The sequence below is a fragment of the Lissotriton helveticus genome, chromosome 9, assembly GCF_964261635.1.
Source record: "Lissotriton helveticus chromosome 9, aLisHel1.1, whole genome shotgun sequence".
NCBI classification, from domain to species: Eukaryota; Metazoa; Chordata; class Amphibia; order Caudata; family Salamandridae; genus Lissotriton; species Lissotriton helveticus.
In genome coordinates, this window is record NC_136070.1 from 1,245,866,006 (window position 1) to 1,245,882,679 (window position 16,674).

Below are 16,674 nucleotides of genomic sequence, written 5' to 3' on the forward strand. Positions count from 1 at the left end.
GTCATTATCTCTTTATTTTAGGACTAGATCTAGTTTTTGTGGACTCTGGCAAATTTTAATTTCATTTTATGGTTATTAGTTATTGTTTATAGCTTGTGCGAAAAAAGCAATAGCTGATGGGCCCACCCCTGTACCACGCTGCCATGATAATTTCTTTGATGCTTGATCACAATTCACAAAGGTGGAGTATGGAAACAACAGCGGAGTGTGTGTTTTTGATGTCAAAATAAGTACCTTGAGCACCATTTGTGATCCTTCTGTACCCCTTCTATTTTGCAACATATACAATGACACTTTAAATATATTCTTAATTATCTTCATTTGTTTTAGCTTCACCTCACCTCCTCATAAACTATTCAGGAGTGTAATTATCACAAAGTGCCTGGTTTAATCACGCCACTCCTCAGCACTGTAGAACGTAAGCCCTAGTCGCGGGTGATTGTGGGTATTTGTAGGGTAACTATTCCCATCTTATGGCACTAGATATCTAGACTAATGTCTCTGGTGAGATGGTGGGGTTGTAGCAAGGACACCCCGTCAATCTCTGTTATTTGTTTTAAATATCTATTGTGCAGGGGTGCAAGGCTGAGAGCTCTGGATGTAGCAGTAAGCTCCTCTGGCATTGTTTATTTCTGTCCCTGCTACACAGCCGTATGGATGAAAGCGACCTGCCTTAGGTCTCCTCCAAAAGGACACCTCAATGTTTTTTCACAAATATGAGATCGGCAAAGGAAAGCTAGAGTGGCCTGTATCCTGTGCCTCTGTAATGGAAGGGTTCTTCCCAGTGCTTAAGTTGGAAAAATAATAAGTAATAATAAGTGCCAGGGCCCTCATCAGGAGGCCACTGAAGATTGCATTCCCCATTGCCCCTGCCAGTGCCACCATTAAAACCATCATGCCCTACAAGTGTAACAGTTTAGACTATTCCAGGCTCCCAAAGCTATAAGACTGGCAGCAAGTATTAGTTATTTTTAAGGTTTAGTGACTTATTAAACAAATGTTGTTGTGTTCATCTGTAATATAGACAGACAGCACCACCATGTGGCAGACTGTCATAAGTGCCGGTGTTGACAATTAAGTGCCGGTGCCGAGCACAGGAAACCACCGGCTCAAATTAAGCACTGGTTCTTCTCTTTGGCAGAAGGTACTGAGGTCCTCTTGCTGCTGTTGGTTGTATCGCCTCATTGCACCTACTCACTTGTCCCCACCACTTGGCCATCTGGAGTCTCTGTGGCTTTAATGAAGGTATTCTGGCTGAATTGTGGTCTCCACCTCGGTTTTCCTAGCACATTCTGGGGGCTCTGCTTTCCCAGACTGACAGGTGGAAGGGGACAGTGTTCCAACAACCGCTGGGCCTTCAATCCTGGGACCCTAGGGATGTTTTGGATAAGGCTAGCAGTGGGCTGTTTTCCTCATCACGTGAGTTCCTTTTGTTGTCCTGGGGGTTGCTTTCTCTGTGATTCTGGAGCCACACAACTATCCAAAGAGAAGAGCCTCAAAAGCTTTCTCTGTTGGCACCTGGCCACCTTCACCAGAGCCGCATGCTGCTCCTACTCAGTCTGTCTTAAGGTGAAAATATAATCTCTGTAATTCAATCAGTTTGGAAAGCCCTAGACCGTCCACCTCCGAGACACCAAATGTGAGGTCTTTGTATTGCTTCAGACCCTTTGAACAGCTTGGGGGTCATTAGGATCTCGGGCGGATCGCCACCGCCCGCATGGCGGTGGTGATCCGCCCAAGATCCGTCCCCACCCGCCACCCATTTCCCCACCCCCCCATATTACTATGAAGGGGGGGACTGCAGCGGACGGAAAGGCAGTCTGCCGCTTTTCCGCCCGGTCAACAAGTCGACCGGGCGGAAAGGAGTTTAATATGGTGTCAGTGTCTGTCAGACACCTCCAGCCATATTACTATGGTGGCGGTAATATGCCTTGCCGCCACTGAAAGGCTTACAGGAATTGCTTGCGGGGGCCCTATGTGGGCCCCCAGGGACTCTGGGGGGTGAGAGGTGCACATTTCAGTAGACAATGTGGCAGGCACCGTGCGGTGCCTGTCACGATGTGCATTGGAATGTGCGACATGCATTTTTAGCATTGCCGCAATGTTAAATATGCGGGATGCACCCACCACTGTGGCGGGCGCATCCTAATTGCCCATACGGGACCCCCGCCCTTATGGCGGGCGGTCCCTCTTCACGTCGGGATGGCGGGCGGACTTTAATGACCCCCTAGTCTCAGTACTTCTCACAGAGATTCTTCCACCCCCAGTCCTTCCCATATTCTCTATGTCAGGCACCACAGTTTGTTTTTTAAGTATTCTTTTTATGCTGGTTAGTGGAGTGGCAGAAGAATGCCCCTCTGAACAGTGCTTTAAATGGGCAGGCACTGTCCAGTACTGAGTACCTGAACTTCTTTACTTTTAAAGGGAGAGTACCTGCACTTCTCCGCAGAGGACCAGTACTAAGCATAGTAAACAGGTGCTTTGGGATAGCGGGCAGCTACACATCTATGTTTCCATTTCAAGCGCTGTCTATGATTAATGGCATTAGAGGGGACATAACTTACTGGTGCAAGGACCACAGTTGGTCTGCTCGGTGATGTGAACTGGTAGATTCCCACAAGTACATGGAAGATGACTCCAATGGCGAAGGAAGTATTATTTTTTTATTTTGAAACGCTCTGGTTGAACAACGGCCCAACCACCAAAATATAAATTGGGCCTTAAGTCTTTAATCCATCCTTCCAGTTCAGGGAACATCCATGACAACGCGGTCAAAACACCACGCTGCCATTACCACGCGTCTTTTACAACGCAAGTCGTTACCACGACTTGCGCTGGAGGGCGCTCTAGACTAAGGAATAGTAGATTTACTATTCCAACACCTTCCCTACTGTACGTAGGCTGGAGTTGGAATAGTAAATCTTACTATTCCTAAGTCCAGCACCCTACAGCGCAAGTCGTGGTAACGACTTGCGTTGTAAAAGATGCGCTGTGATGTACCACGATCTAAAAGATCGCCTTGTGACATCATACAACCTCCAGTTCACACCCCTGCTGGTGGGTCTGATTGCACCAAGCATCAGGTTTGAGCTAGTTGCAGTACAGTTTAGGTTAGAGTATTTAATATGCCTCCAACAGGTCGCTGACCGCCATGAAGATACCAGCAAGCAACAAGTGGACAGAACCAGGCCTAATTTAGAGTTTGGTGTTCGGTTTCCTCGGTCACAAATTCCCTTTTAGGATTTTCTTTCTTAAACTACAAAATTAAAGTTTGGTGCAGGGTTGCACCATGTTGACAAAACCCTGCACCAAACAGCAATATGCATTGACGGGAACTGCCATGATGGCAGTTTCTGCCAATGCTTAATAAATGACTACCAGGTTGGCGGTCATTTATATATTTGGCGGTCGGGTCCTCCACCAGTGAGATATTTACTCCACTGCTATGGCCGAACAACGGCCTGACTACGAAAATATAAATCAGGCCCTTAGTCTTTAATCCATCCTTCCAGTTCTTAACCCCACGGGTACGTTTAATTGTACCAAGAAACAGGTCTGAGCTAGTTGCAGCACAGTGCAGGTGAGAGCACTTGATATTCCTCTGCTAGGTCGCAGACCGTCTCGGAGATTCCGGCAAGCAGCAAGTTGACACAACTAGGCCTGATTTAGAGTTTGGTGGTTGGGTTACTCTGTCACAAATATGACGGATATCCTGTTCACCTTATTACAGGTGCATTATATCCTATGGCACTTGTAATAAGCAAACTTAGATTCACTTAATATGTACTTTCTGGACCTCAGCCTGAGGGAAGGCATAAAAGAACAACAGCGCATTAGCAGTTAGGAAGCAAACCTTGAAATTGAATCTGAGCTCGGAAAGGTTGTGAATGAATACTGGAGAACAACGCAAGCTCCAAGCTGGTGTTCATGATGGCAGCAGGATGGCAGAAGGTCTTCAGTTATCGACACTTGAATGGGAGGATCTTGACGACAAAATGTAAGAATCAGTGCATTAAAGATAGTTTTTGAGGGTGACTTAATTATTACATCATGAAACCATGAAACCTGGGTGCAATTGAAAAATGGGTCTGATAGTTTTGTTTACAGTTATTTAATGACACATAAAGGTTTAAAACAGTGATGTGTCTTATCTCTACTTCTCTTCAGATTTAGGGAAGTATATTGAGTAAGAACTGACAGATCTTCCCACTGTGGGCACATCTCGCATCCCCTTCCTTTAATACTCAAGTGATACTGTGTTGTTTGGGTTGACTGGGTTGCTTAGCAACATTCTTTGAAAGCCATTCATGTATTCATTCATTCAACTAGGTGCATGGTTTTGAACAGTTTTCAAAATAAGACCAAGGTGATAGTTTTCGAAGGTAAATAGATTATGATAGGATGCTGGCATATCCGTGTTTGTAAAAGCGACAGCCAGTGCCTACAACTATTTGAGTGCTTGGTTTGAAGAAACAGGTCATCAGGACTGTCATCTTTGTGCATTCGGCCAAGCAGTCTGATCTCTGCTCTGAAAAGACATTTCACCAAGTTAGAATTTCTTCAGGTTAGATAGGCAAGCTGCCATACTGTGTTAACCTTTACTCATGTGATTTTATTTGGGTGGACTGACTACATGCTTTGGCAAAGTCCAAATGAAATGATTTAACACCATCTTTGGCACAGCTCCACTTAAGCATCAAGATCAATTGTATGACTGCATGCCTGATGCGTGCCTTGTTGGGACACTCATGCTCAACACAGTAGGTCTGACTTGGTTAAGGAGACAACCCAATGATAAAGGCTGTATGGATGATTCGTTCACAGGGAGAAGTTATGCCAGATACCATCCTCTGTTGTGCTATAATAAACGTTACTACTAAGTCAATAATAGGCTTCATCTATTTATTATGAAAACCCATATGGGAAAACCAATAAGCCTTTTAGGGAGGCTTGTTATTGTACCATGTTAAGCCTGCAGACATGTATATACATAAAATCTCACAGATTAACTCTGCAGGCAAGGATTTTGGGTTGATTACCCCTTCTGATAATTCCAATGGGGCAGAAGGGTTGCACTATAACAATTCTCTTCATCTATATATATAAAAACGAAAGTATGTCTGTCTGTCTGTCTGTTTGTCCTTTATGCATTACTACACCATTCATCCGATCGCCATGAAACTTTGGGAAGTTGTTGAGTACACTCCCGCGAAAGTTTCTGGCATACATTTTTTTAAATATCGGCCCCCCAGGGCCTTCATAATCTTTTGAATACTGATGTACGCACCAGACGGAAAAAGCAACAAATCGTGTATCCACAAGCACTCGAATAAATAAATAGAATTAAAACACCATTCATCCGATCGCCATGAAACTTTGGGAAGTTGTTGAGTACACTCCCGCGAAGGTTTCTGGCATCATTTTTATAAATATCGTCCCCCCAGGGCCCTCATAATGTTTCGAATACTGATGTGTGCACCAGACGGAAAAACAAAAAATCGTGTATCCACAAGCACTCGAATAAATTAATAGAATTAAAACGACACTTTGAAATGTTTTCCATATTAAAATGAATACATTTAAAAAAAAATGACACAATGTAAATTGAATGTTATCATAACGAGTTTGCTTGAATTTCCTTTCTTCGGAGATCGCAGCAACTCGCGACCGGTAAGCTAGTGTTTTATAAAGCATATGGCTGCCCCACCGGGATTCCCAGCACTGAAAACTAAATAAAAAGCCACATCAGAAGGTCACTGAGTTTAAAAAGCACTACATGTTGAAGGCCTTCCTAAAGGTGGTCTCATTAGGACTAAGATGGAGCTGGATGGAAGGGTGTTCCAAAATCTTGCTGCCAGGTATTTAAAAGAGCAACCCCCTTTTCTTACTCTCCTAAATCTAGGTTACGGTGGCCAGGTTCATGTCTCTTGGCCTTAAGACTCTGGGCTAATGATAAGGCTGAATCAACTTTAACAACGCAGTACCTTTACGACGCAACCATTACAACGCAAGTCATTACAACGACTTGCGCTGGGGGGCGCTCTAGGATAGGGAATAGTTTTAATTTACTATCCAACACCTTCCCTACTATCCACGGGGACTGGAGTTGGAATAGTACATTAAACTATTCACTATCCAGCGCCCCTCAACGCAAGTCATTGTAACGACTTGCGTTGTAAAAGTTGCGTCGTAAAGGCATGCGTTGTAAAAGCATGCGTTGTAACGACTTACATCCGTCTGAGGCATAAAGGGCCTGGGCCTGAGAAACAGGAGCGGCCCGTGCAGGTAAAAGTGGTGGGGCGGGGGAGTCGACAGACAACAACGAGGTAAAACTAAATTAAAAAAAGAAGAAAAACACTTACCTTGTGCTCACCGCATCGCCCAGTCGGTGATGTACGAGAGCAAGGTAATTGTTTTTCTTTTATTTAACTTTACCTCGTCATCTGATGTTGCCACCCCCACCACATTGCTCTTACCTGCACAGACCGATTCTGCAGAGAAGGCTCTAAAAACAATGTAGGGAGCCTTAAATTTGATATTCTTTTCTCCACTGAAAGCTAGTGTAAGGCAGCAGGCTGAGAGGCAATGGATTATCGCTAGGAATGTAATAATAGCCGGGCTGCAGCATTCTAGATTGTCTGCAGGTGCAGGGCCGGACTGGGAACCACAGCCGGCCCTGGCAAAGTGCTCAGGACCGTTTTCCAGCCGATTTTGGTAAAGGGCCGATTTTGCAGCTTAGCTGCAAAAACGGCCCTGTAACAAAAACGGCCCCTAGGCGCCCAAAACCGGCCCCCAGATGTTGTGAAGTTAGCAGGCTAGTGGTTGTGGGTGGAGCTTAGGGGGTGGACAGGAAGAGGAGGAGATCACGAGGGGAAGTTAGTTAGAGTAGGGACAGGAGACAGTCTGGATGCATGAGAATAAAGCTCCAGTATTAATAAGTATTGTTGTCTGTGTTTATTGTAGCAAGATGCTACAACTGGCGACGAAGGTGGGATGACCAAGCCCACTGCCTGCCGACCCAGACTGAGACACCCTGTCCCCGGCGGTGCAGAAGAAAAAAAAAAAACGCTGCCGAGAATTGCGAGCTGCTGCTGCCCCAGGAGAAGAAGCAAGCAGCAGGCAACCCTGCCCCCCCCCCTCTTGAGGGAGCTGAGAGGGGCTGTGCATCCGAGCGCTGAACGGCTCGAATAGGAAGAACCAGAGCGCGCTGACACGCGACCCCGCCAGAAGCGTGAGCATTGGCAGTGCAGAGATCGGGAGCCTACTCCGACCCTGCTGCGCACCCCCAGATTGAGGGAGAAGTACCCCCAGCGTCGAGGACGACGTCCGCCACGACCGCCCAGCGACAGCGACTGAGCGCCGGGAGGTCCGGGTCTGAAATCCCGCCGACGGTGAAATCCTCACGCTTGATGCGTGTAAATCGGCAGGCCGCCGCGAAAAGAAAAGCGGGAACGTGCAGAGCAAGGCGGGAGCCCACCCCAACCTCACCTGATTGCTGTGGTGGCCGAGGAAGAGTGATACCTGGAGCGCGCTGCCCCTGTGCTGCCCTGAAACTGCTGGCCGGTGAGTCTGGAGTGACTGAACCCAGAGAGAGAAAGCCTCGTGTGACTGCATTGACGGCGGCCATCTTAGAGTCAGGCGCTCGTGAGGACAGACCCCTTAGTTTTCAACGAGCGGCCATCTTGAAGTCAGGCACTAGGAAAAAGAAACAAGCATTGGCGAAGAAACAAACATTGGTACCCGAAAACAAACAAGCATTGGCAAAGAAACAAGCATTGGTACCCAGAAATAAACAAGCATTGGCGGGGAAAAAAACAAGCATTGGTACCCGAAAACAAACAAGCAGTGGTACCCGGAAATAATCAAGCATTGGCAAAGAAACAAGCATTGATATCTGAAAGGAACAAGAACTACAAAGATGTCCGACGATGGTAGAAATCCGCCGCCACTGGCTGATGTCAAGCCCAAGGTTCCAGGTGGGTCGCACCTGCGAGCGCCCGAACCCCTCAAAGTGACCACTGGGGGAACCATGGGCCCCAAGTGGCAAGAATGGTTCGAAGAATTTGAAGATTACATCGAAGGTTCAGAAGTGATCGAAGATAAGAAGAAGTTGATTGCCTTGCGCAACTTGGCGGGGCGGGAGATAGTTAAAATAATCAAAGACCTTCCTGACGCAGAGGCGGACACCTATGACAAGGTGCGTGACGCACTAAACAAAAGATTTCTTCATAAAAAGAATGTCGACTATGAACGCCATACATTCCACTCGGCTTGTCAAGGGAAGGAGGAACCAATGAGCGCTTTCATGATGCGCCTGAGGAGACTAGCCAAGCATTGTGCATTTGATAATTTCTCAACAGATGCTGCAATTAAGTCACAAATAATTGATGGGTGTCACTCCGACCAATTGAGGAGACGTTTATTGAGAAAGGAACACAGCCTCGACGATATAGAGGAGATGACACGAATATTTGACCAAGCTGAAGAGTATGCAGCAGACATCGAAACAGGATGCAAAGGGAGCCACGAACAAGTACGACGCGTGCACGCCAAGAACGAGTATCGAAGGAGCTCGAGAGACAAACACTGGAGGTCACGCCCGTCACCACGTCGAGAACAATCAAGACATCAGCGGCGAGAGCCGTGGAAGAAGGAAAGGAGATCGGAAAACGTGAGGAAATGTTACCGGTGCGGGTATGACTACCCCCATGTAGACAGCTGCCCTGCCATGGGTCAAAGATGTCGGAAGTGTGGTCGAACGAATCATTTTGAAGTGATGTGTGGGGAATACAATAAGGAAAAACGAAGTGGTGCCACAAAGATAGTTCAGCCTGACTCACGAAGAGGTACCCAGAGAACGTCCCGATCCGGCACCCGAAGACACCATGCACGAGCTGTCCAAGACCAAACTGAACAGTCTTCTGGGTCATCACACTCCAGCCGAGAGTCACGTCGGTCCAGGTGGGAACGGAGGTCACCATCTCAGGAATCTAGACCGTCATCCAGAGACTCAACATATACCATTGAATATCTGAACTTAGCCGCAGATCCAGATCAGCTTAAGACATATCCCCGGCTGGACATCAAAGTTGGCAATCATGACACTCAATTTGTACTAGACTCAGGTGCATCCCTGAACTATATTCCAGTCACCGAATATGAAAGAATGAGGCCGCGTCCTCCGCTGACCTTTGCACCAGTCAGAGTCTTCACATGGATGGCTAAGAAGCCACTTCCTTGCCTCGGGAAATTCTCGACGGCCCTCCAACATGAGGACACAACTATCCCAGCAGTCATCCATGTCATCAAAGGCCCGGAAGCGGACTGTCTGCTGAGCCTCCCGACAGCTGAACGTCTTCACCTAGTGGAGATCCTTTTCAAAGTCAGCGGAAACCAAGATGTGACCCGCCAGTTTCCTAGACTATTTCAAGGACTAGGCAAACTAAAAGACTGCCAAGTACGACTGCATATTAATGAGCAAATCAGACCCGTCGCTCAACACCCTCGACGGGTACCATTTCATCTTCAAACCGCTGTGGAGGAAGAACTCCAGGACTTGCTAGCTGCTGATATCATCGAGCGCACTGAAGGTCCAACGCCGTGGGTGTCCCCAGTAGTTATCGTTCCCAAAAAGGGCACGGCCAACAAAGTCAGACTCTGCGTGGATATGCGCCTGCCCAACACCGCAATCGAAAGAGAGCGACATCCGGGGCCACACTTGAGTGATATGATCTCGGCTCTAAACGGAGCAAAGATATTTTCCAAGTTGGACTTAAATAAGGGGTACCACCAGTTGGAATTAGAGGCAAAGTCAAGATACATTACCACGTTCGCAACCCATCTGGGGTTGTTCAGATATAAGAGACTCAGTTTTGGGGTTTCCTCCGCAGCCGAAATATTTCAAGAAGCCATTCGACAGGTCATTCAGAACATTCCCAATACCTTCAACTATAGTGATGACATCCTTGTCTATGGTTCTGATCTACGAGAGCATGATATTGCACTCAATCGCGTGTGCCACGCACTACTAGAAGCAAACCTAACTCTTAACAAAGAGAAGTGCGAATTCCACCAAGACACACTAAAATTCTTTGGTCATATCTTCTCAGGAGCTGGCATGAAACCCGACCCGACAAGATTGGGACTCTGAACAACACCAAGAGTCCCCAGGACGTCAGTGAGCTCAGATCATTTCTCGGAATGGCCAGTTATTGCGCTCGCTACATCAGGGATTACGCAACAATCAACCATCCCCTTCGCCTACTGACCAAACAAGGTCAGCCGTTTGAGTGGACTCCCCAATGTGAGAAATCCTTCAAGGAGATCAAAAAGGCGGTAGCATCTGCGGATCACCTGTCATATTTCAACCCACAAAGAAAGACTGAAATAACTGTGGATGCCAGCCCTGTTGGACTTGGTGCCATCTTGGCACAATATGACAACGATTCAGATCCACGTCGAATAATTGCATATGCGAGTCGTAGCTTGACCGACCCTGAGCGGGCATACTCGCAGCCCGAAAAAGAAAGTCTTGCCGTAGTGTGGGCATGTGAACATTTTCATGTCTTCATATATGGAAAACACTTCACTTTAATAACAGACCACCAAGCTCTTGTCACCATTTATGGAAACCCACGATCTAAGATGCCCCCAAGAATTGAACGATGGGGCCTAAGGCTACAGGAGTACACGTTCACCATCATCCACAAGCCGGGGAAGTCAGAAAACCCGGCTGACTATATGTCCAGACACCCAGCTACATCGTCAGTCTCTAAATCGTCCATTGCGGAAGAGTACATGCATTTCGTAACTGATCAAGCTCTTCCTCCCGCTATCCCACTGGACGCCATCCGAGAAAGCACAGCGCAAGATGTTATCCTGCAGAAGGTCCTGCGCAGGATTCGACACAACAGGTGGAGGCATGGTTCTCAGGATGAAGAGACTGATCCTGTCCTTAAACAAGAAATGCAGGCCTTTCGACATGTGTGCAGTGAGCTGTCAGCCACCACTGATGGCATAATACTGCGAGACCAGAGAATCGTGATTCCCACTCAACTGAGACAAGGTGTGGTTGCCCTTGCCCATGAAGGACATCGGGGTATTGTGTCAACCAAACGCGCATTAAGAGAGCGAGTGTGGTTTCCGTATCTTGACCAAATGGTCGAAGCTACCTTGAAGGACTGTCATCTTTGTCAACTTACAAGCAAAAGTGACCCTCCAGCACCACTGACCATGACTCCCCTACCACCTGGAGTGTGGCAAGAAATTGCTATTGATTTCTATGGACCCCTGGCATCGGGCAAGTACGTGCTGGCCATCATTGACGAACACTCTCGATACCCCATTGCACGCTTTGTGCCGTCTACAAATGCCGCAAGCACTCTCAAGGTACTGGACGAAGTCTTTGCGGCCTGGGGAGTTCCCTCAAAGGTAAAGACGGACAACGGACCCCCTTTCAATGGAAAAGACTTTGCAGCATTTGCGAAACACCTAGATTTCCATCATCGTAAAATTACGCCCCTCTGGCCACAGGCTAATGGAACAATTGAAAGGTTCATGGCCACGCTCAAAAAGACTTTTCAACATGCTGCAACGGAAGGAAAAGATCTACAAGTCGCCCTCAACGAGGTCCTCCGAGCTTACCGGACGACTCCTCACGCAACCACGGGGAAATGCCCGGCAACTCTCATGCTGGGGCGTCCCATGAGGAATCGTATCACAACATGGGAAGGGGCCTTACGACCATCATTGACACCCCTTCAAGATCATCAAGAAATGATGAAGACAGACCAGTGCAGAAAAGACAAAATGAAGCTATATGCAGATCACAGGAGAAGAGCGAGGTCACTCTCGTTACATGACGGAGACCGGGTGCTTGTCAAGCAAGAGCAGCAGAAAAAGACCGACTGCCTGTTCAAGGATGAACCATTACTGGTCACGAAAAGGAAAGGAACTATGATGACTGCTGAATCAGAGCAGAGACGAATCACGAGAAATATCTCGCACTTCAAGAAATTGCCACGCGATACCACCGAAATCTCACTGAGTGAAATGGACACTCCCGGTTCGGAAGAACCACCTTCAGTCAGGTGTGAGAACGCTGGTCCAATAACCGAAACACAGAGTGATACTACTCTGAGAACAAGATCACCACGACCTCATCGTGACATACATTCCACCCAAAAGACTTATTGAAGAAATAGACTAAGAAGTCAGTGTGTATATTTGTTTTGTTACAAAGGGGGGAGATGTTGTGAAGTTAGCAGGCTAGTGGTTGTGGGTGGAGCTTAGGGGGTGGACAGGAAGAGGAGGAGATCACGAGGGGAAGTTAGTTAGAGTAGGGACAGGAGACAGTCTGGATGCATGAAAATAAAGCTCCAGTATTAATAAGTATTGTTGTCTGTGTTTATTGTAGCAAGATGCTACACCACCCGTGCAGCGTACCTGGGGATTGCCCGGTGCCCGCTATGGCCACTCCGGCCCTGTGCAGGTGCCTGAATCTAACGTAGGTCGCGCCCAGGTAAGGAGCATTCCCATAGTCCAGGCATGGCAGAATTGTTGCCTGGACCACCGTTTTTGTGTGGAGAGAGGTAGAGTCACTAGAAACTTGTTTAGGCTTCTAAGATGACCAAAACAGCTCCAGGAAGCTTTTCGTGTGGACGCCCATCGTAAGCTCAGCATCCATCCACATTCAGAGATTCTTCATCACAGGTTTGGCCTGTGGAATAGGGCCAAGATCATCTGGCCACCCGACTATGGGCCAGAGGTTAGTCTGGTTCCCCACTACCAGGATCTCTGTCTTCCAACCATTAAGCTGCAAGCAGTTTAACTCATCCAGTTAAAAACCACTAGAAATTCTTACTAGACTCTCTTCGGAAGGTCTAACAGGGTTACTTGACTGCCAGGATTTTGTAATAAAAACACCTAAAATACATGATAATAATAATAAAAAAAAAAATATATATATATATATATATATGCATATATGTATATATATATATATATATATATATATATATATATATATATATATATATATATATATATATATATATATATATATATATATATATATCCACAAGAAGCAAAAGCATTTCCCCGTTTCCGGAGCCCCAAGTCCTACAGGGTGGCCTCACTACATGGGCACGGAGCAGCCCACAATGCCACACTCGAAAAACACAATGTGAGGCCCAATACCTTGGAAATAGCTTTATTTCAGAAGTCTTTGCAGAGCGCCTGTTCCCTTTAGACCAACGTTTCGGCTGCATGCCTTGTTCACGGACAGGAATGGAAGCGCCCAGGTGCGCTCTTTCTTGATTTTTGTAGAATAAATCACGTGACTGCAATCGCCACTACTACTGGTCCCATAGTGCACTATGCTGGTTAGAAAAATACACGATGGCAGTCCATAGCTGTTTCTTGCTTCAATGGCAATTGTTTTTTCTTTTTTTCGCACAGGCACGGGTGTCATTAAGGACTCGTTTTTTTACAGTCAGGTGAGTTGTTACAACCTTGCAGTTATTTTCTTCAAGTATGACTCAAGAAAGGCAGCTTCTTCCAGGCACGATCAGAGAGGGAGTTATTCCCCTCTGAATCCCTTCCACGTGCCGTTCCTTTTCGCTAAAGTAGCTTTCCCTCGTGGGTTGGGGGCGCGTGTGGAATAGGCTCCTCAATTGATATCCACAAGAAGCAAAAGCGTTTCCGGAGCCCCAAGTCCTACAGGGAGGCCTCACTTAATGGGCATGGAGCAGCCCACAACGCCACACTCTAAAAACACAACGTGAGGCTCAATACCTTGGAAATAGCTTTATTTCAGAAGTCTTTGCAGAGCGCCTGTTCCATTTAGTCCAATGTTTTGGCTGGATGCCTTGTTCACGGACAGGAATGGAAGCGCCCATATATATATATATATATATATATACATATACATACACACATAAGAAATAAAAAGATAAAAAGAGGAGGAAAGAAATTAGATCAGAAAATTGCTGTCATTCACAGGGCAATGAAGTTACTGCAATTGAGCAAATGGCTGAAGCACTCCATTTGCATCCATGCTCACAATCAGCATGAGGAAATGGATCAGACATTGGCTCTATTACCCTATGAATGAGGGCATGTTTCCGATCGCCTGCACATCCACCTGAAAATAAGTGCACTTCAGTGCCAGGACTGGTGGGCCAGTACTTTAGGTTTCCATTTTTTTCCTTTCATTTTTTTCTTTGTCATCTTTTTCTTTTCATTATTTTAGAACATATTACAGCCCTCTAGACAGTGCTAACAGGCTGCTTGCTTACCGTTCATTTAATCTGCAGTGTGCTGCATCCCACGAGGCCACAGCCTCTGAACCAGTGATACTCAAAGGACAGCCCAGATCCACTTGGGGCCCGGCCCTCCTGACCTTCACATCCAGCCCCCTGGTAAACAGCAGCCCTGGGCTGAGACAGCACTAACACTAAGAAAACTGTTAAACTAAAAGAAAAGAAGCAGAGAATGTGTCCTGCACCACTCAACTTTAGGACACTTTCAGTTTTCAAGACACCTTGCAACAATTGTGTAACAGTAGGATAAGGTCTCTTCAAAATTAAAAGAAGTGTATTCCAAGAACATGCAGACATGTTTCACCTCAGCTCATCAGATTATATCCCTGCATGAGAATTATTTTCTTTAAAATTGATAGTTTCAATAAATGAATTTAGAAACATTCTTGCCTCCTCTCACCCTTTCAGCAATACCTTGCTCACTTTGCCACTGGATTCAAGCTAGCCTGGCTGATGACGGCTGATTAGCCAGAAACCGGTCCCAGGATGCTTGTTTGCGGTCCAGGGAAGACATGGCTTGGCAGTTCGGGCTGGACTGTTCCCATGAGGCATAGGGTCAGACTGATTTGCATATGGCCATGTCTGAACTGAGGTGGCGGAGTGAGCTAAATAATGATGATGGATTAAACGCAGATCAGTTGACAGGAGGTGAGTGCTTGCATTGTTCAACAGTCCGTCCATCATCTCCTTTGGTTTTGCAATAGTGAACTAAGAGGCAAGTCAGTTGTCACGAGGACCCCTCTGTGTGTACATGGTTGTTACTATACATGAACAACATTATAGTTGATTAAATCAAACACAATAGAAGGTTTTGTACAGTGCACTTCTTGAACTCCTGTATTTCAAGGTGGTCTTATATGCGATAATAAAGAAAAAAGAGGCAAAGTGAAATAAAATAATTGCTTAGGATCACAAATTTGGTCAAGTGGGGAAGCCGGAATCGGGACCAGGTTTTCCGGTTTCATATTCTATCCCAATTCAATAATCAAGTTCTTCCTTTGTAAACGTGACTCTCTCAGGTAGTGATAGCAAGCAGAGAAGTCTTACCCCAAGGTGGGGTAGTGGGTTCGCGATTCAGATACAGTATAACACTGTTTTGTGAAATCTAAGACTCTTCTAGCGACTAGGTGCTTAGTTTAAAAGGCATCATGGAATGAAGCTCTCAAAATAACTCCATGATTCACTGTCCACACCATGTATATGAGTAGCTCCTTTACGCCCACCTTGCACCCCACCAGATGCCCCACTCCAACCCTGTTGGCGTCAATGCAACACACCATGGACCATGCTTTGTGGCCCCTCAGAGAATGTTTGCCAGTACCCAGGCTCACCATGCCACTGCCATGGAATGGGACTATCTATATTTTTTTTATTTTACAGAGTTTTTTATAGCGCAAACTTGACCCGAAGGCATCGGGTATCAGAGCGCTTTACATAGCACCAGTTGCGTTACATGAGGACACATTTGTTTTTGTAGGCACAGGGAGATTAAGTGATTTGCCCAGAATCACAAGATGTTCAGCGTCATTGCCAAGACTCGAACCCAGTTCCCCAGATTCAAGGTTGTCCGCCATTGCCGTTAGGCCAACTCCTGTCCCCAATATCCATAGTTTCACTATTTTACCATACCAAGAAGGCCAACACATTGGTTCTGAACATGGAAGCCAAGCTGGGTCTGGTGGCTCAGTGGACTAATGCGTCCATTTCAGGGGTCTGTGTTCGATCTCATGGTCACATGTTCTAATCCTAGTGGGTCCACTCAGCCTTTCATCCATCTGAGGTCGATAAAATGAGTATCATTGAGTTGGGTAACAATAAACATGTTATTCAGCGCCAAGACACCTATGGGTAATAAAGCGCTTTACAAATACACCTGTTATGTTATGTTATGGAACTGCAAAACAACGAAACACCATGTACCATGCTATTGCATGATGGCTACCACCTACTATGTTTACTTTTTATTTGTTACTGGATACATCTGCTAACCTTATTTAGCCAGCAGCATGTTTTCTTTTCTTACTTGTATTTTTCGAATTTATCTTGCATATCCTGTTGAGTTTGTGTGTGAGTTTATTGTGGTTGTGTAAGTGGATAAATTCAAGAAGGAGTCAGTGGGTGGATGAATGGACACATGAGGGAATATTGAGTGCATGCATTATGGCTTTTTGGATACATAAAGTCATCACTGACCACGGGGGCAGGTCATTTAAAAGGTAAACCTATTGGCATTGCTAGTGCTGGTTTTATATTGTAAGTGAAAACAAACATCACTTTGTAAAATGGATTTTACAAAAAACCTTGGTTTTCCTTATCTTGCCTAGATGCTATTTAGTTTTCTGCCACTAAGAGG

General features: G+C 46.1%; 1 protein-coding gene across 2 annotated transcripts in view; it reads right to left on the bottom strand.

Moving 5' to 3' along the window:
- COPG1 (coat protein complex I subunit gamma 1) overlaps positions 1–16,674 on the bottom strand; it is a 136,449-nt gene that overhangs the window by 112,935 nt on the left and 6,840 nt on the right. The window contains exon 2 of one of the 2 annotated variants that reach the window (XM_078661775.1): positions 3,854–3,983. The exons of the other annotated variant lie outside the window; for it this stretch is intronic. Coding sequence (XP_078517901.1) covers positions 3,854–3,929 — 76 coding nt within the window. The 5' untranslated portion in view covers positions 3,930–3,983. The remainder of the gene's footprint in view (positions 1–3,853; positions 3,984–16,674) is intronic. 2 annotated transcript variants of the gene reach the window in all.